Source organism: Pelophylax lessonae (assembly GCF_965119305.1).
Source record: "Pelophylax lessonae genome assembly, chromosome: 3".
Lineage (NCBI taxonomy): Eukaryota > Metazoa > Chordata > Amphibia > Anura > Ranidae > Pelophylax > Pelophylax lessonae.
In genome coordinates, this window is record NC_138770.1 from 71,594,200 (window position 1) to 71,614,758 (window position 20,559).

Consider the following 20,559-nt stretch of genomic DNA (forward strand, 5'->3'; position numbering starts at 1 on the left):
AACTGTCAGAAACCATCTCAGGGAAGCTCATCTGCATGCTTGTCGTCCTCATTGTGGTCTCGACCTGACTGCAGTTCAGCATCGTAACCGACTTGAGTGGGCAAATGCTCACATTCGATTGCGTCTGGCATTTTGGAGAGGTGATTTCTTTGACTGTACAGAGCAGATGGCAGACATCGTGTATGGCGTTGTGTGGGTGAGTGGTTTGCTGATGTCAACGTTGTGGATTGAGTGGCCCATGGTGGAGGTGAGGTTATGGTATGGGCAGGTGTATGTTATGGACAAACAAACACAGGTGCATTTTATTGAAGGCATTTTAAATGCACAGAGATACCGTGACGAGATCCTGAGGCCCATTGTTGTGCCATTCATCGACGACCATCACTTCATGTTGCAGCATGATAATGCATGGCCCCATGTTGCAAGGATGTGTACACAATTCCTGAAAGCCGAAACCATCCCAGTTCTTGCATGGCCAGCATACTCACGGGACATGTCACCCATTGAGCATGTTTGGGATGCTCTGGATCGGCGTATATGACAGCGTGTTCCAGGTCCTGCCAATATCCAGCAACTTCGCACAGCCATTAAAGAGGAGTGGACCAACATTACACAGGCCACAATCAACAACCTGATCAACTGCAAAGGAGATGTGTTGCACTGTGTGAGGCAAATGATGATCACACCAGATACTCCCCCCCCCCCTCCCAATACAGTAAAAACTGCACATTTTAGAGTGGCCTTTTATTGTGGCCAGCCAAAGGCACACCTGTGCAATAATCAGCATCTTGATATGCCACACCTGTAAGGTGGATGGATTATCTCGGCAAAGGAGAAGTGCTCACTAACACAGATTTAGACAGATTTGTGAACAACATTTGAGAGAAATAGGCCTTATGAGTACATAGAAAAGGTCTTAGATCTTTGAGTTCAGCTCATGAAAAATGGGGGCAAAAACAAGAGTGTTGCATTTATAATTTTGTTCAGTGTATAGATATATATATATATATTAGTAGCACCCTCCGAGGTAGGTGCTAGGAAAACCATAAGGGAAGCCCTGTCTGCTTAGCAGGGGGGCCTATTTGTTCAGCTAGGCTGTCATGTGTTTCCAGGTGTGCCTGTTGAGCTTTGGGAGTCTCTCCACTGTGTCCAATGAGGGCTCTCATTGGACAGTGGAGGAAATCTGACCAATAGCATACCAGGGCTTGTATCTACCCCAGAGGGCAGAATCTGCTGCAGTGCATCCTGGGAGGGGATATAAGTCGGAGGGAACACATGACAGGGGGTCTTTGGTGGGAAGCAGAGTCCCAGGAGGAGGGTGAAGGCTGTCTCTCCTCCTGTCAGTGTCAGGAAAGGTGTCCTTGGTGGTTGGCCTAGAGGACAGAAGGTTTAGCTGAGCTGCAGAGAGGCATCCAGTGTGCTGTGAACCGAGTGGAGCTGCTGGGGCAGAAGTTTCCAGGAAAGCAGTGTCGTGAGTACTGTAAACTGCCCAGGGGTCTGCCTAGGATAGGGAACCAGAAGGTCAGAGTGATCCAGGAGCCAGCTAACCAGGAGGAAACTTAGAAAGGGGGTGCCTGAGTCTAAACCCTGAAGAGAAGTGTGTGTGTAAAGAGGGCGTTGGTGCGGGCCCTGAAGTGTTAAGCGTTGCAGCAGATGTAGAAGTAGCTACCTCACAGGAAAGAGTTAAGGGAGCTTCTACAAGGACTTTGTGCCACTAGAAAGTGACAGGAGTCAGTTCAGTGCAAACAGACCGCAAGTCAGCGTTCATTAGCGCCAACCAGCTTTGAAAGGCATTCAGCCAGCGTCAAGTCAGCGTCAGCGGGCATTTTTTCAGTTGTCCCCCTAATATCTTGCATAGTTGAGCCAGAAGAGTATCCCACTCACGCCATCTCCCATCCAAGTTCTTAATAAACCTAAAAACCCAAAGGTACTGGAATGATTCTTGTCTCCGTGCTCACACTTGGAGAATATGCCTAACTGTGCTGCTGTTGCTAGCGGTAACCCTGGATATATATATATATATATAGTATATATATATATATATATATATATATGTTATATTCGTGTTGAAGTAGTATGAACTAACTATTGTCCAGTATATTCACGTGTAAGTAGAGAGCTATGATAGTGCTGCAAAGTTTACACTATATCCAGAATAATTACCATGAATAACAGATTCTAGGCTGCCTCTCTGGCTGCCAGTGCAATTCAGTCACATCTTCAGTGTTTTATGTCCTCTGTACAGTTATTTCTTTTTTTTTTTTCCTGAAATATCGTATTGTTCAGGTATACTGTATTTCACCAAGTCTGGCCCTATAAATTTAGATACAAATGGTTAGTACAATGGGTGACAGTGGGGCTGTGCACTTTGCATGGGCAAAGACATTTTTTTAAGAGCATGGTGAATGTGGTGAAATTTCACTTTGCAGAGAATACCCATTCAATTGTAAGGTATATAGTACGTAAAAAAAAAAAAAATGACTAAGTGATGGAAATCATCAGAACTTCCCCACATTTACTAAACTCTGGAGAATATTCCCTTGCACAGTGCAACTTCCCTTGCAAAGTGCTATTTGTCTTTAGTAAACCAACACCAATATGCCTACTCTTAATGTCGTTGCTTCCAGGTTTACTGATGTAGAATAGGCAAAATTGTTTCTTTCAGCCTTTGTGTTCACAGCCCCAGTGTGCTTTGTGTGGCAATGACATCTAATACATAGGCTAGGCAGTTTGGAACAGGAGGGGGGTCAGTGCAAGATAATGTGCCCAGGGAGCAAGAAGTGTAAACCTGGCCCTGGACCTTAGTAGGTGTCCTACAGTTTAACACCAACCTAAAATTAAAGACTATTGGTAGCAGCTGCTGTTCAGTTATCATTGTTATATTGAAATTTCAAGGTTACAACCCATCTTCCTCCTCCTCCTCACTTTATTATTGGCACCAACAAGCTTTTTCCTATAATGTATTTCCCATTGCCTACATACAATGCCTATCATAAAATAAAATCAACACAGTATTAAAGTCCCCTTGAGTATTGCTTAATTCCCGGACTTTATAATTATTCATATAACCTTCACATGATATTTTGTTTTCACTCTATTGAGGCATGATTATCCATAATTATCCCAAGGGCCTGATTGTTTTCTTAATACAGATAGGCAATGTTTGTATACACATCATGGTTTTACAAGCGCAGCAATAATGAATGTAGTGATTCCTTATAGAAATGTTGTTTGCATTACTAAATATAGAAAACTTCCGCCATCCTTGGTTAAAATGTCCATTAAATCTGGTTTATTTTAGAAGCTGCAACCAAGTGTGTACACAAACATGGCCTGAGGAAGAAAAGAGAATGAAGGCCCTTTCTTTGTACATCAATGCATATTTCCACTTTTGCAGTCAAATTTTAGAAAACCCCCATCTATGTTTATGTGTTCCCATTCACACAGCATACCTAAAAAAAAAAAAAAAAAGAAACAAAAAAAAAAAAAAATATATATATATATATACAGTGCATTGCGAAAGTATTCGCCCCCTTGAACTTTTCGACCTCTTGCCACATTTCAGGCTTCAAACATAAAGATATAAAACTGTAATTTTTTTTTTTTTTTTGAAGAATAAACAACATGTGGGGCACAATCATGAAGTGGAACACATTTTATTGGATATTTCAAACTTTGTTAACAAATAAAAAACTGAAAAATTGGGCGTGCAAAATGATTCAGCCCCTTTACTTTCAGTGCAGCAAACTCTCTCCAGAAGTTCAGTGAGGATCTCTGAATGATCCAATGTTGACCTAAATGACTAATGATGATAAATAGAATCCACCTGTGTGTAATCAAGTCTCCGTATAAATGCACCTGCACTGTGATAGTCTCAGAGGTCCGTTTAAAGCGAAGAGAGCATCATGAAGAACAAGGAATACACCAGGCAGGTCCGAGATACTGTTGTGGAGAAGTTTAAAGCCAGATTTGGATACAAAAAGATTTCCCAAGCTTTAAACATCCCAAGGATAACTGTGCAAGCGATAATATTGAAATGGAAGGAGTATCAGACCACTGCAAATCTACGAAGACCTGGCCGTCCCTCTAAACTTTCAGCTCTTACAAGGAGAAGACTGATCAGAGATGCAGCCAAGAGGCCCATGATCACTCTGGATGAACTGCAGAGATCTACAGCTGAGGTGGGAGACTCTGTCCCTAGGACAACAATCAGTCGTATACTGCACAAATCTGGCCTTTATTAAAGAGTGTCAAGAAGAAAGCCATTTCTTAAAGATATCCATAAAAAGTGTCGTTTAAAGTTTGCCACAAGCCACCTGGGAGACACACCAAACATGTGGAAGAAGGTGCTCTGGTCAGATAAAACCAAAATCAAACTTTTTGGCAACAATGCAAAACGTTATGTTTGGCGTAAAAGCAACAAAACTCATCACCCTAAACACACCATCCCCACTGTCAAACATGGTGGTGGCAGCATCATGGTTTGGGCCTGCTTTTCTTAGGCAGGGACAGGGAAGATGGTTAAAATTGATGGGAAGATGGATGGTGCCAAATACAGGACCATTCTGGAAGAATACCTGATGGAGTCTGCAAAAGACCTGAGACTGGGACGGAGATTTGTCTTCCAACAAGACAATGATCCAAAACATAAAGCAAAATCTACAATGGAATGGTTCACAAATAAACATATCCAGGTGTTAGAATGGCCAAGTCAAAGTCGTTATTCCTGTTAATGGGAACATGTAACAAATAAAGTTTGGCTTCAAAAGTGTAAATATACTTTAAAGAGGAACTCCACCCTTATCTTCAAAAGTACAACAAATGAACATTTAGAAATGTTTAGTAGAGATGGGCTGAACACCCCCCTGTTTGATTCATACCAGAACCCCCCAAGAGGGAAAAAATTTGGCCTGAGCCACAAACACTATTAAAGTATATAGGACCCGAATATGAAAAATCAAAAGTCACCATTTTGAAGGCTTATATGAAAGTTATTGGCCATAAAAAAAGTATGGGGGCCTGAGCAGTGGTGTATTTAGGTTTTGTGCTGCCCTAGGCCTGACTAAGTTTGTGCACCCCCTAATTTAAATATGACCCACAGACCACAACTACAGTCTATCTGTGCCTATCAGCATAGCCTTATCAGTTCTCATAAGTTCAGCCTCATCAGTGCCGTCTCATTACTTCCCATCAGTGCGGCCTCATCAGTGTGGCCTCATCAGTGGCCATCAGTACAGCCCCATCAGTGGCCACCAGTGTTGCCTATCAGTGCCCATTAGTGCAGCCTATCATACCGTCAGGTAGCAGTGTGACTGCTTTATGGGGGTGCCAGACTGATTTGCCTCCTGGACCCTGCCCTCTGGCCCAATTCGCCCCATAATACTGGCACTAAACTAAAAGTGTTGCGCAAGTCGGCGGGGACCCTTTTCGTGTGGGAGCTGGGAGGAGGCTGTTTTTTTATTGCGGTGTGCAGCTTTTTTGCTGCCCCCCTGCAAAGTGCTGCCCTAGGCCTAGGCCTTGTTGGCCTAGGCCAAGATACAGCACTGGGCCTGAGTACTGCCCTGGGGGAAATGCATCAATGCAAAAATTATTTTTTAGAAAGGATCATTTTTAAAGGAGCAGGGATTTTAATGATGCTTAAAATGAAACAATAACCTGTCCTGCTATTCAAGAGTATGTTCGTGCTTCAGGCCTTCCCAGCCTCCCCCTGGACGCCCTTGAAAAACTTGATGAGCCGCTTCAGCCAGCCAAACTCTCTAGAGCATTAAACGAGACACAACGGGGTAGTCTGGTGGCTACTCTCTCTTTTATTACAAGTGCTTCGAAGATATTCTCTCTCCGCACTTCCTCTCTGCATATAATGCGGCAGATACGGGAGCGGATCTCCCAAGGGTCTCGCTTCAAGCACACATCACTGTGATTGCGAAAGAAGGAAAGGACCCTCTTCTATGCCAGAATTATCGACCCATTTTGCTTCTTAATATTGATTTGAAGCTCTTCAGCAAAATTTTGGCATCGCGCCAGGCTCCTTTGATCCCGCAGCTGGTACACGACGATCAGGTGGGATTTGTAGCTTCCCGTGAAGCTAGGGACAACACAACAAAGGCGATTGACCTGCTCCATCTTGCATGCACCCTGACGACTCCTATGCTGCTTCTCTCGACGGACACCGAAAAGGCGTTCAATCTGATGAATTGGCAATTCCTTCTGGAGACCCTGGGACACGTTGGCTTGGGACATCGTATGATGTCGTGGATTTATTCCCGACCATCTGCGAGCATCAATATTAATGGTTTGCTCTCCAGCCCCCTGGAGATTACCAATGGGACGCATCAGGGGTGCCCTTTGTCTCCTCTGATTTTCATCTTGACACTGGAGCCCTTTTTGAGGATGGTCAAGGCCAATGCTGACATCGTGGGGCTATCGGTCTCCCCATTGCTCGCACCGAAGGTGGCGGCGTATGCGGACAACCTCCTTTTCTTCCTTACCAAACCACTTATTTCTCTTCTTAATCTTATGAGGGAGTTCTGTGCTTATGAGGCCCTGTCATCATACAAAATAAACCAACAAAAATCCGAAGCTCTTACAGTCGCAATGCCATCTGCTTTATCTACCCTCCTTAGGACTGATTTTCCATTCAAGTGGAGCTCCTCTCATATCAAGTATTTGGGCATATCCCTCCCCAACTGTCCCGAATGAATCTTTGAATGCAACTTCCCTCCTCTTCTTGCTCACGTCCGGAAGGACTTAGAAGGGTGGCAGAAAGTTATGTTTTCGTGGTTTGGGTGTTGTAACATTATCAAAGTGAATGCCATGCCCCGTCTTCTATATGTGCTCCAGGCCCTCCCTATCGCCGCCCCTCCTGCCTTCCTTAGGAGGATAAATGGGACCTTACGAAAGCTCCTTTGAATCAGGCCCCCCCCGCCTAGCGCTAAAGGTCCTGCGCATGCCCAAACTGAGTGGGGGCATGGCCTTCCCAGACGTGGCGCTGTATTACTCGGCCTGTCACCTAGCCAGGATTCTGGATTGGCATAGGCATGGGCCCTTGAAACAATGGGTGCAGATTGAACGGCTCTCTGGGGAGTCTCCCCCGGAATCTATTTTGTGGGGTACACTCCCCCTGCCGAGATTGGTGACAGCTCACCTGACGATAGGCGCCACCCTGTCTCTTGGCAGACGGCTGTGCCAGGATGGCCAGCTTGCTACCCTACCCTCTCCTCTGCTCTCTGTGATTGATAATCCGGAATTTGCACCGGGCTTGCATGATATTGGTTTTCGCACCCTGAAGGCTAAAGGCTTTTATCAAGCTAGACATTTTATTTGTCGGGGACAATGGGTCTCCAGACAGACACTGTACTCGCATAGTTCCTTTGATGCTCTGTCATTTTGGCAAAAGATACAACTCGCTCACTTCCTGCAATCCTTGCCGCCAGGGGCCTCTTTTGTGACGTCTGGACCGCATCTTCTTCTTTGCTTATAAAACCTCCACATGCTCTAAGTACCAAGAAGCTGGATATAAATTTCTGACCAGGTGGTACTATACACCGGTCAGGCTGCACAAGATGTTCCTCTCCTGTTCTGATCTCTGCTGGCACTGTGGGGAAGGGGTGGGATCCCTTCTCCATATATTTTGGTCATGCAGCTGACTGCACCCTTTCTGGTCGGCGGTACTTCGCATAGCCCAAAAATTCACAGATCACACCCTCACTTTGAGCCCAGCCCTCTTCCTCCTCCACCATAATAGCTTTCCGAGGGCGTACTATCGGAAATCGATCCTTCCGCTCCTGTTTACACTGGCCAGGAGCTGTATTCCTCTTCTTTGGAAGCAGTCCCAGCCTCCCACAGTCAACTTGTTTGGGTTTGGGGGCCCATAAAGTAGGGTGGTTCTAGAGTGCAGCATTGCTTTATTGAAATCTTTCCTCAAATTTGTGCGTGAGTAACCTCACGCCAAAAGTCGCTCACGGAGGGCATTAGCCTGTCTAAAATCCCTTTCATCTGTACAATTATGACATAGTTGCAAATACTGAGGGTACAGGATGCTGCGAAAAAGTGGTTTGGAGTGCGCACTAGACGCATGTAATAAAGTATTGCCAGTATTGAGGGTTTACAATATAGATCAGTTTTAATATGGCCCTTCAGGTCAATGATGATAGATAAATCCAAGAAGGGAATTTGATTGTGGTCAAAGTTAAAGTTAAAATGTAAATTAAAGTTGTCAACATTGAGTAATCTCATAAAGTCCATTAACAAAGCTTTAGGGCCCGTCCATATCAAAAATAGATTGTCAATAAATCTGTGCCAACATAAAATTTGGCACAGAAATGGTAAAAAAATTGAATTTGTAAATATCATCTTCTCCCTGCCACATAGATATAAGTTGGCGTAGGGCATGGCACAGGATGTGCCCATGGTCACACCTTGAAATTGAGTAGAATAAAGTATAACAATTTAAGGAGAAAGGCATTCAGAGCCCATGTAGTTTGGTCCTGTTCCTTTAGAAGAGATCCATCCATCTGGAAGCCCTGCTCTTGAGGGATACTAGAATATAGAGCTTATATATATATATATATATATATATGGCCACGAGCAGGACACCTCCTCTATGTGAGATCAGTGGTATCACAGATGAATAATGGGAGGCTCAGGACGTGGGGCATTAAAAATGCACCCAGAAACTTACTGGCATTCTCTGTCAGAGAACCCATGCCTGAGACAATTGGTTAGCCTGGAAATGTGTATGGAATTTTTTGTGTGTTTTAGGGAAGGTGTAAAACGTAGGTGTACATGGTATTTTGGTGTTCAATTGTGTCTTTGTCAATTAAACCCTCCCAAAAAGCATTGATACATAGGGCCGGAAACTCTGAAATTAACTCTGTTACTGAGGTAGAAGTAATTGGTTTATACCAAGTGCGGTTCTCTAGTACTTGTAAGCACACGAGCTGGTATTGCTGATGTGTCATGAGGATAATGTTACCACCCTTGTCAGAGGGTTTGATAACTAGTTCTGCGTGTTGTTGTAGTTTGGTCAAGGCATGTATTTGCCTATGTGATAAATTGGAAGGCAATTTAGGCCAATTTTGTTGTTTAAGGGTAAAAAAAACCCATATGGCTGGGCATGTAATCAAGGAAGGAAAGTTGTGTGACTTTAATTTAAAGAGTCTTTTGTGATCCAATGCCACTGCCAGGCAGTGGAAAGGAAGGGAAAGAAGGAGGAAGGGAGGGGGGGGAGGTACCCAATTGCAGGGGGGGTACCCAATTGAGAGGAAGATAAATAAACCGTAGCCCCCCATCATACAACAGAATGAGATCCCTCAAGGTTCTGAACTCCTGCATTGTAAAGTGTTTTGTACATCCTGGTAATTCTTTTTCCATATTACTGAGTTGTCAAGTGTTTTCCTCCCTTTCCTTGCGGTACACCGTTGGCTCCCTATTGGTACTGTAGGTGACCATTCTGGCTTTGTGACTAGTAATGTCCCATGGGACCCTTTCAGTGGGTACAACATGTAAGTGTGGTGAAATGATTGTGGCTAACAATATATTTATAAAGTGTATATATTTATGTATGTCATTGTTTACATTTGGGATTTTTTATATGATAGATCTTCATTATGTAGCATATCTTCCTGATGAAGCTCATTGCAAACCTTGTTGAAGAAACTACACACCAATTGCATTGAATAATAATTACTGTATATGAAAAACCTTCAAATTGTAACGTGAAAGTGATGAATTTATTCATTAGCTGTTCAAACAGTATTTACAGGATGTGTTAGTGATGGCTTCCACTTACCTTTCATACAGTAATTTAGTTCAATTAATGATACAGTACATTTTGGAATAAAGCATATTTTAAGTAATTTGTATGTCTATTGAAACTCTAAAAGTCTCAATATGCAGGTGATGAATATTTTTAATACTCTGTTAATTGTGAAGTGATCTCCCATCAGTCCTCATTAAATTCCTATTCTGACACCATGGACAGGAAGAAAGAAGAAATTTCCCTAAAGTAATAAAAGACATCAAGAAAATCCAGAGGTTATATGGCCTCCTTCATCAGATTGTTTTAAATGGCTGTCTGATTTTCTGTTCATTCTACCAACTATCAAATATACAGGAGGAACTGGAGTTTTCCTTCTCTTTCTGTTTTCTGTAACAATTATCAAATTTTCAGGAAGCCAAGGGAAATCTCTCAAACTGGGAAACAAACAGCAAATGCAACTTCTAAAAAAGTTTAAACAAAAATGGACTTTTACAGAAGAAAATAGAAATGCTCAATGCTATATAAATATGTACAGTAGGATTCTATTCTATGGTGTTCAATTCTTTATTTAGAAATAGAAAAGCAACATACCGTATTTTTCGTCTTATACGCCCCCCCTATTACATGATCTACCGGTAATACTTATACTTAGGTTACCTTGGAGATATTATACTCGGCGTATAAGACGACCTCCCATTTTTGGGGGATTTTTTTGAAGTTCAAAAGTAGTCTTATACGCCAGAAAATACAGTATTTTTTATAGATATTTACTTGTTTTGGTGCTACTGACAAATTTAAATTTTACATACAAAGACAAGCTGACTGACAAACAAACTGACATCTGAAATATCCAGGCCTCTCAATCAAAGTGGCCATCTCTACTTGGGTGGTAAAATCTTACTTAGCTCCTACTAGCTTCCTCATGGCTCTTTGAACATCTTTATTCCTTAGGCTATAGATTAAAGGGTTCAGCATGGGAGTTATCATTGTGTAAAATACTGACACCATTTTGTCTACATTCTCAGGGACTGAATGCTCAGGTTTAATGTACAGGAATATGGCTGTCCCATAGAAAATGGCCACCACCACAAGGTGGGAAATACATGTTGAAAATGCTTTGTTCTTCCCCAAGTGAATCGTCATGATTGTCATTATGATTCGAAGGTATGACATGAAAATGAGTGAAAGTGGGATAAAAAGCAAGATGGTCATGCCAACCAGTTTTAGTATGTTGACTGATGAGGTATCACTGCAAGAAAGCTGTATCAGTAAAGGAGCCTCACAGAAAAAGTGGTTGATGGTGTTGGGACCACAATATGTTAAGCGAAATGTAAAATATGTATCTACAGCTGAAATTAAGCAGCCAGTCAACCAGGACATGCTGATCATCTGCAAACAAACCATTGTGTTCATGATCATATTGTACTGTAGAGGTTTGCAGATGGCAACATAACGGTCATAGGCCATCATGGCCAGAATGATGCATTCAGTTTCTCCCAAAAACAGGAAAAAGAAAAACTGTATGGCACAGCCAGCAAATGAAATACTCTTTTTCACAGAAAGGAAGTTCGCCAACATCTTAGGTACAACAGTGGAGGTGTAGCAGATGTCTATGAAAGACAAACTAGACAAGAAGGAGTACATGGAGGTGTGCAAATGTTTGTCGGTCTTCACAGCGACTATGAGAAGTACATTTCCGGCTAGTGTGGCCATGTAGACTGCCAGAAAAATGGAAAACAGCAGAATTTGTATCAAAGGGTCCACAGAAAGTCCAAGAAGAATAAATTCTGAGACAATGCTTTGGTTTCCAGTTCGCATATTAACAGTTCCAAATCTGTGATAAAGGAGTATATGCAATTAAAATGTGATAAAATGTATAGCAATATTGAAAATGTTTATTTGTTGGTGCATGGTTACTGAAAGATCTTTTAGTTAAACTAGTTACATATGAAAGGCAAAAGTGTGAAGCTTGTCAAAATAATACAGTATTAACCTTTAATGCTAAGGAGACTATTCTCCTAAACATTTAGACCTCCCTGCTAGTAGGGATGGGCAAACAGTTTGGCCCAAGCATGAGTTTGGGCCAAACATTTGCCTGTTGCGGGGGGGCTCTGTTGGGGCCTCATCCCCACAACCATGGCCGGTGGTTGTGGGGGTCTGTGGGCAGAGGGCTTATCAGAATCTGGAAGATCCTGGCCCCCCCATGTGAATAAGTATCGGGTACCCATTCACCAAAAAGGTGTCAAAAAGTAATAAAAACAAGAGATATGTTTTGACAAATCCTTTATTAAAAAGATTAAAAAAATAGTGTCCCTTGATACAAATCCAATGTCAATCACACCACTTGCTGACCTGAAAAATAAACAAAAACGCTCCACCTCCTGAGTCGGCCGTCTCTGCTCTTTGACATTTCTTATATGGGTAAAGGGGGTGTGGCCCCTTGTAACATCACATGCCCAGCATGCACCTGTCTGTGAAGTCAGAAGGGAGTGGGGCCACATGGTGATGTAGCTAGGTGGGCCCGCTCCCTATCTATATAAGAAATATCAAAGTGCAGAGCAGGCATTTGGCAGGAGGCTGTCCCAGGAGGCAGAGCGCTTTTGTTTTTTTTTGTATTTTTCAGGTCAACGGGCATCGCAATTGACAATGGATTTACATTGAGGTACACTATTGTTTTATTTTTATTTTTTTTAACAAAGTTTTATTGAAACTTGTATAACATTACAGCAAAGAGATAGTGCATTTGTCAAGTAAATGTAAAACCAAGATCTACAGGTATGGATAGGCACATAATAATATAACTCAAACTGTCCTACAAGTCTCAAAAATATATATTTTCTTTTGGTCCTAAGGAGACCAACTATTACAAATGACTCGTCCCCAAGGGGATCAGTGGGTCTAGAGCTGAGAAAGACCAGGGAAAGGCAGGGAAGAGAGGAGGGAGGGAGGGAGGGAGGGAGGGGGGGAGAAGAAAAATAGGCGTATCAATTGGCTATGCCATACAAGAGGGAGCTAACCAGGGTGGCGCATGGAGTCACTATTATAATGAGGCTGGATGGTCTAGGCGGTACCATTTATCCTGTCAAAAGTATCAACACATTAACACCATAAGGGGAATGCAGAAGGGCAAAACATAAGCAAGAAAGTTACTGAGTCACTAAGCATCTCCGATCCCATGTGGCGGGGGAGGGGGCGAGTCAGGGATGAAGACCTCCCACCTCTTTTTGAACTTTGCTGGGTTTGTGCGAGGCTGCCTGATGAGGTCCAAATGTTCTATTTTCCAAAGTGCTGTAAGGTCAGCTCTCAGCTCACAGAGTGAGGGAGGGGAGGTGTCCATCCAATGTTTGAGTATGGCTCTACGGGCAACCATATAGCAGGTGGAAAGCCAAGGCTTAAAACGTAGCAGAGATGATCTGTGTTGTGAGGACAGGGCGGCAAGTTGCAAGTCCAAATGGCCGAACAATAGAGCATAAACGTCTTTAGGTAAAGGAGCATTCACAAGTCGGGAGAGAAAGAGGAGAAGACTATCCCGGAAGGCAGAGATTGGGGGACATTCCCAGAATTTGTGGAGCAAAGAGGGGTGTAAGGAGTGGCAGAGTGTGCAGTAATGGTGATGCAGGTCCCTTGAAGTGCGAAGGTGGGGGAAGTAGGCTCTGTGCAAGATCTTGAATTGTTGCTCTCTCCAGAATTTGTTTTGGGTAAAGCGGCAAGTATAGCGGTATCCTTGCAAGGCGTATTGATGGGCATGAGGAGAATTAAGCACTTTGTTCCAGGGAGAGGCTATTTGCGAGGCGACCATCTGAAGGCTGTCCACATTGAGCGGCTGGTAAAGATGAGCGATTTTATGCTTGTGCGATAGAATCCAAGTGTCCATCTGTGAAGCTTAAGGCTACATTCACACCTGAGCGTAGCGTTTTTCGCGCGTTTTTTACCGCAATTTTACCGCGATTTTTGCGGCGATTTTTACCGCGATTTTACCGCGATTTTTACCGCGATTTTTGTGCAGGCGTTTTTAGATTGAATAGAGATCAATGGAAAACGCCTGTAATCTGCCCAAAAAGAAGCTCATGTACTTTTTTGAGCGTTGGGCGTTTTGTATACAGCTTCAAAACGCTCAGATGTGAACAGGGGCCATTGAAATGAATAGGATTTGTCTTGTTGGGTGTTTTGAGAGCTGATCCTAGAGCAGAAAAACGCCCCAAAAACGCCCCAAAACGCCTACATGTGAACGGAGCCTTAAATCTGAGGGGTCTGGAGGAGCATAGAGAGCTGGCGAAGCTGAGGCATTGTTGAACAAAGAGATGATGTTGGGGGAGAACTCCATATAGCTCGGAGAGGTCCTCAAGAGACAAGGGTGTACCAGAGACATTGTCAAAAAGTTGAGAAATTTTGGTTAGTCCGCTCGCAGTCCAGGCAGAGCAATATGGATGCTGGTGAGCTTGGGAGAACAGGGGGTGGCCTTGGATAGGAAGGAATTTGGAGATGTTCATGGGCACTTTGAGTTGTTTTCGAATCGCCCTCCAAATAGCAATAGTGTCCCTGAGCAAGATATTGGGTCTGAGATTCGAAGGTAGGTCCCTATGTGCACAGTGTAGCAGAGAGACTAAATCATACGGGGCAACCATGTTGGACTCTAACTCATAATTGGTATATCTAGACTCCTGCCTTATCCAGTCCAGGCAACCTCTTAACAGACAAGACAAATTATAAAGTCTAGCGTTTGGAAGACCTATCCCCCCCTCTTTCTTTGTGAGAAACAGTTTAGTTAGTGCAATCCGTGGCCGGCGAGCCTTCCATAAAAAGGAGGTGAGAGCTTTTTGAAGCCTGTGGATGTCTGCATGCTTGAGCAAAAGTGGGATGGTTTGTAACGGGTACAACAGCTTGGGAAAGCCTGACATACGGAAAAGATGACATCTCCCAAAAAACGAGATAGGCAGGGGAGTCCAATTCTGAAGGCCAGCTATTAATCTGTCTATGGCCGGTGAAAAATTCAAACGATAGATGGAGGAGGGGTGAGGGCCAATTTTGATGCCAAGATATGTAATGTGGGTGTTAGCCAGTTTCAAGGGAGAAGAGGAGGCCCACGGGGGAGCCCGAGAGGTGTTAAGGGGCAATATTTCACTCTTTGAAAAATGTATGCGTAGGCCTGAGCAGTGGCGAAATTATTCAAATAGGGATTGAATGACAGGGAGGTCGTGAGGGGGATTTGAGGTGAAGACGAGAACATCATCTGCGAATAGCGCAAAGCGAAGCTCTTTATCTCCCACTCGTATCCCCTGAAGCAAAGGGTGGAAGGTCAGGGTCCTAGAGAGGGGTTCAAGTGCAAAATTGAAGAGGAGGGGGGAGAGAGGGCAGCCCTGCCAAGTACCTTTGAACAAGCGAAAGGGTTGTGACGAGAGTCCAGCTGCCATGACCTGTGCTGAAGGTGAGGCGTACATGGCACTAATCAGGTGGAGGAAAGGGCCAGCAAAGCCGAATTTCAGCAGGACCAACTCCAACCACCGGAATCTGACATTTGGCAGCGTCTAGACCCGGGTCGGCCCGTGCCGCCTCAAGTGCAACCAGAACCTTTCGGATGTTCGAAGTGGCTGAGTGGCCCTGGGTGAAACCAGATTGAGCAGGATGAATGATGGTAGGCAGAAACGATGCCAACCTATTGGCAATAATTTTAGAAAGTAATTTGGAATCAAGGTTGAGGAGGGAGATGGGGCGGAAAGAACCAGGATCTAGAGGGTCTTTTCCCTTTTTCGGAATGAGCTTTACAAGAGCTTGAAAGCCCGTGGGGAGACAGGGGTTTCCCTTGAAAATATAGTTGAAGACGTCACATAGGGTTGGAGCCAATACAGGGGCCATAATCTTGTAAAAATCAGAGGTGTACCCATCCGGTCCAGGAGCCTTACCAGGCGGTAATTGTTTTATTGCAGTAAGAACTTCCTCAACAGTAATGGGAGCATTGAGTAGGTCAAGGTGTTCCTCGGCTACCTGGGGTAGGTGAGCAGCGGCAAGGAAGTCAGAGGCAGCTGCCTCATCAATAGGGTCCGGGCCATATAAGGAGCTATAGAACTGTTCTAGAACTTTTACAATTTCAGGGGGGGAGTCGTCAACAGTACCCTGGGCGTCTCTGAGAGCCAGGATGGTCGTGGGGGTAAAAGGAGGCTTGCACAGGGAAGCCAAATGTTTTCCTGGCTTGTTCCCAAACCGATGGAACTGCCAGTCCCTGAAGGAGGAGTGTAGACTCTCCTGTGCCTCCGCCCATGATTCGAAGCGCAGTTTCGCCGTTTTCCATTGTTCCCTGTTAAGGGGCGTGTTTGAGCGGTTCAGTGCCGCCTGCGCTTCCCGAAGGTTCCGACTGGCCGCCATGTGGGCTGCGTTAATCCTCTTTTTATAGGCTGAGGCATAGGAGAGGACACGACCTCTTAAGACCGCCTTCCCTGATTCCCATAGTAAGGTCGGGGAGCAGTCTGGGGATGAGTTGTGGGTCAGGAAGTCTTGCCAAGTGGCATGGAGTATAGTGCGAACATCTTTATCTTTGACCAGGTACGAGGGGAATCTCCAGGGTCGTGTGCCTGGAGTGGTGGAAGAGAATGAAACTCTAATTGAAACAGGGGCGTGGTCAGAGATAACAATATCATGTATCAAGGATCGAGAGGTGAGGGGTAGCATGTAGTCGTTAGAGAAGACATAGTCTATTCTAGAGAGAGTGTTGTGGGGATGTGAGAAAAAAGTGAATTCCCTATCTATAGGGTGGGATAGCCTCCAGGTGTCAGTGAGGGAAAGGCTATTAGCAAATGCAGCTAGGGAGGAGGGAGAAGGAGTAGTGCGGGTATGTGAGGGCACGTAGGTTCCCGCTCTGTCCTCTGTGGGTACCATACATTGGTTGAAGTCTCCCACCAACAACAGAGGGAGATGGAGATGTAGGTAAGGGGCCAGTAGTGGTGTGAGAGACAGAAAAAAAGACTTCGGGGGGAGTTAGGAGCATAAATCCCCACCAAAGTCCACGTCTGCTGCAACATTTGTAGGTGTAGGATGGCAACCCGCCCCTGTTCGTCAAAGTGGGAGGAGAGAAGCACACTTGGGTGACGCTTATGGATGAGAGTAATAACTCCATCCTTCCCCCTGACTGCAGGGGAACCAAATACCTGTCCAACCCACAATTTCTTCATGCGCTGAAAATCAGCTTCTGGTAAATGCGATTCCTGTAGAACCCTGTTTATGTGGGGATCTGAGGCCCTTAACATTCCAAGTTACCACTGTCATATGAGTAGCCGGGACTGGATAAGACTAAAGAGCAGATTCAACAGTCTATGCAGAAACAATACATCATTCAAATGACTCCATACGCCATAGTAGCCAGAGTATGATAAATCAAAAAGGGATATGACAAGGGAGTGAAGACAAGGAAAGAGGGTTAAGGGAGCCTTAGAAAGGCCCAAGGACAGGGTTCCCGAAGGACACCGTCTGGGAAGCCTGAACTTCTCTTTTTTCCACATGTAACATAAAACATCGTGAGGAACAGTGTTACCGGAATCGTCATTCGATGCCCAGAGGAAGATTGCTGATGAGTCTCGACCCCAGGGAGAGCGTAGAGCGTTGGGTGGGAGCCCGATGAGCCAAGAATTAGAGTCCGGTAAGACTGTGTCCCAAGAGAGAAGGGGGGGGGGGTGACCCCCACCTTCCCCCTAAATAAAATACATGGAAACAGGTTAAACATTAAGGCATAACATTAAGAAAGAAAACTTGAGGCATACAGATAACAATAATGAGCAAACATTAAGGCAGTGACCCATGGAGCGCACAAGAGATGGAGAGGGCTCCTGTGAGCGTCAACAAGTATAAACCGTGCAGACCTACTGACATCCGATAAGATGAGGGCATTTAATCAACAAGCATCATAGCCTCAGTGAGGGCGTGAGCGGGATCTGTGGCCCGAGACCCTTTGCTTTTTTGGTGGTTCCTTCCTAGGGCTCCTCTGATCTCGGGGGACGGGAGACCGTTGAGGTGGGTGCCCAGAGGATGCATCCAAAACAATATGAAAAGAGGATTGAATGTAATGGGTAGCTTCTTCCGGATGGGTGAAGGATTTTTTTTTTTGTCAAAACATTTTATTGAAGTAAAGAACATACATAGTGCAAAAAGAACAACACAGTAAGGGCATGTAAAGGAGCCCTTAGTAATACACCAAGTACAAAGGTTATACACATGTAAACAGCATAATACATGTAAAGAACAACAAGGGATCACAGGTAAACCCAAATGGGGAACATAACATAATGGTGCGGTTAACAGAGGGCCTGTGGGAATACCAAGTGAACGTGGGCCCATCTGAGGGGTCCGCAGGGTAGGGCAACCTTCCAAAAGGTGAAAACCGGAACAAGAAGGTTATAGATGAAATAACGCAGTGGTTCCCCCAATCCCGACACCCCTTAGAGGGAACTTTCTGTGTCAAGGAATAGGGGATCCACATCATGAAAGTAGGGGATCCGGTACGTACATCTCTGAACAGGGGCGCCATAACCATTGTCAGCGGGGGCAGAGCCGCCACAGAGTGCAAAATAGAGAACCCTGAGTAATATATGGGGAGGAATGATAGGGAGGGAGTGGGTAGGGAAGGGATGGGGAAGGAGGGTGGGGGAGGAAACAAGTAGGGTAAAAAAGGGGAACACAGAAGGGAGGAAAGAAAGAGATTGTGGAGATAGAGGCAGTACACTCCAGCATAAGACAAGCACTAAAAAAACTAGAGGGAGCTGAGCATCCAGGAAAGCACCCCATGGCATGGAAATCCGGATGGGTGAAGGATTTGACCTCTCCTGAGGCATCCGTGATGCGGAGAGTAGCCGGATAAGCAAGAGTAAATTTGATAGACTTGCTGTACAGAGATTGGCATATAGGTTGAAAGGCTTTCCTGCGCTTGGACACTTCCTGAGAATAGTCTGCAAAAATCAGTAGTTTGTGTCCGTCGATTTGCAGGCCTTAGGAGTTCCGAAAGGATTTGAGGATCTGCTGCCTATCAGCATAATTGAGATACCTCAAAATAACGGGGCGAGGGGACCGCCGTTCATTAGAAGGGGGGCCAATTCTGTGCGCCCTTTCCACAGAGCAGGGAGAGCTGATCCCCAGGGCTGCAGGAAGGCGAGACATGCAGATGTCAGGCAGTGAATCAGCTTGATAGGTTTCTGGCAGACCGATGATTCTCAAATTATTTTGCCTCGAGCGATTCTCGAGGTCATCCAGCTTTTCTAAAATATACTGCTGAGTCTGCCTGGCCTGCTGGTCCTGTGTAAATGAGCCCTGAACCTCGTCCTCTATATCTGACAGCCTGTGTTCTAGTTCAGTCAGTCTATGGGAGTGCTCACTCAGTTCCTGCTGGAGCTGGGCCATCCCCGTGGAAATCGCCTTGTCCACCGCAAGAGTGATGGTGGGGGATAGCAGAGCCGCCACTGCTTGAGCCAGCGAGGCTACCTGCGCCTCAGGGAGAGGAGATGCAGAGTACTGCGGAGCGGGTGAGGCGGCAGGGAGGGCCGCATCCGCCATTTCAATGGTGCCTGAGGCCTGGTCCGGAGTGGGAGCCTTGCCCGGGGGAGCGGACGGGGGGGGGGGGCCGTGGAGGACGAATTTGTCCATGCCTACCAGGTCCGGACAGTTGTGGGAGTCTCTCCAGGGGGTCGGATGGCTCGGATGGGCGATGGATGCCGATGCAGTAGCCGATGAGTCCGGTGCCGCCGTTCCGCGCTGCCTGTTACATGGGCGCCGGAACCGGAAGTGATTGTTTTATTTTTTAATAAAGGAATTGTTAAAAACTTGTCTTTTGTTTTTATTAGTTTTTGACACTTTTATGATGAATGGGTAGGGGTAATATGCACCCTAAATTAATTTACATAGGGGAAGGCCAGGATCTGGTGGCTTGTTAAAGGGGGCTTCCAGGTTACAATAAGCCCCCTGCTCGCAGACCCCCACAACCACCAGCCACAGGTGTGGGAATGAGGTCCTTGTCCACATCACCTCCCTATGTTGAGGGCATGTGGCCTGGTATGGTTCAGGGGGGGGGGCACTCGCTCGTCCCCCCCCCCTTTTCTTATCTGCCAGGCTGCATGCCCAGATAAGGGTCTGGTATGGATTTTAGAAGGGATCCCACACCATTTTTTTTTTAATTTTGGGTGGGGTTCCCCTCCCAATCCTTATTAGACCCAAAGGACCTGGTATAGACTGGGGGGGGGGGGAACTCATGCCAAATTTTCCTTTATTTTTTCAATAGCCGGGTGCCGCAATTGTAACCGTGAGTCATTTTAAATGGAATTTGACTTTTTTTTTTTCTTTAGAAATGTCATGTTTGTTGCAGAATTTTCTGAATATGCTACAGATGCACCACTTTACAGGCACATTAAGGGAACCCCCCCCAGACATTATATTTAAAGGAATTTTTTATTTTTATTGTTGCACTTTAAGCATAATTAAAATCACTGCTCCTAAAAAAACAATAGATTTAAAAAAAAGTTTTTGCATTGATACATGTCCCCCAGGGCAGTACCCAGACCCCCCATGGCCCATAGCCCTTTTATGGCCATTTACTTGCATATAAGCCTGTTCAGCTCCCTGTTCAGCTCACTAGGTATATCTCCTAATCTCAGAATCTCTCAGCTATTTTGCCCTAAAAATCCATCCTATCATAACATTTCCACTGCAAAATCTTGAATGGTTGAATGACCTTCTCTACCTGAATTCATAATAATAGTAGTCACCCATCTGATGAATGACTTTAGGATAAATTTATAATAAACTTCTGCTTACATAGGCAGCTTTCC

At 45.0% G+C, this 20,559-nt stretch overlaps 1 protein-coding gene across 1 annotated transcript in view; it reads right to left on the reverse strand.

Annotated features, from left to right (window-relative positions):
- LOC309550083 (olfactory receptor 10C1-like) overlaps positions 1–11,578 on the reverse strand; it is a gene marked incomplete at both ends in the record, with an annotated part of 47,841 nt that extends 36,263 nt beyond the window's left edge. Inside the window, one exon of the mRNA XM_082250545.1 lies at positions 10,673–11,578. Coding sequence (XP_082106671.1) covers positions 10,673–11,578 — 906 coding nt within the window. The remainder of the gene's footprint in view (positions 1–10,672) is intronic.
- Between the last annotated feature and the right edge of the window lie 8,981 nt (positions 11,579–20,559).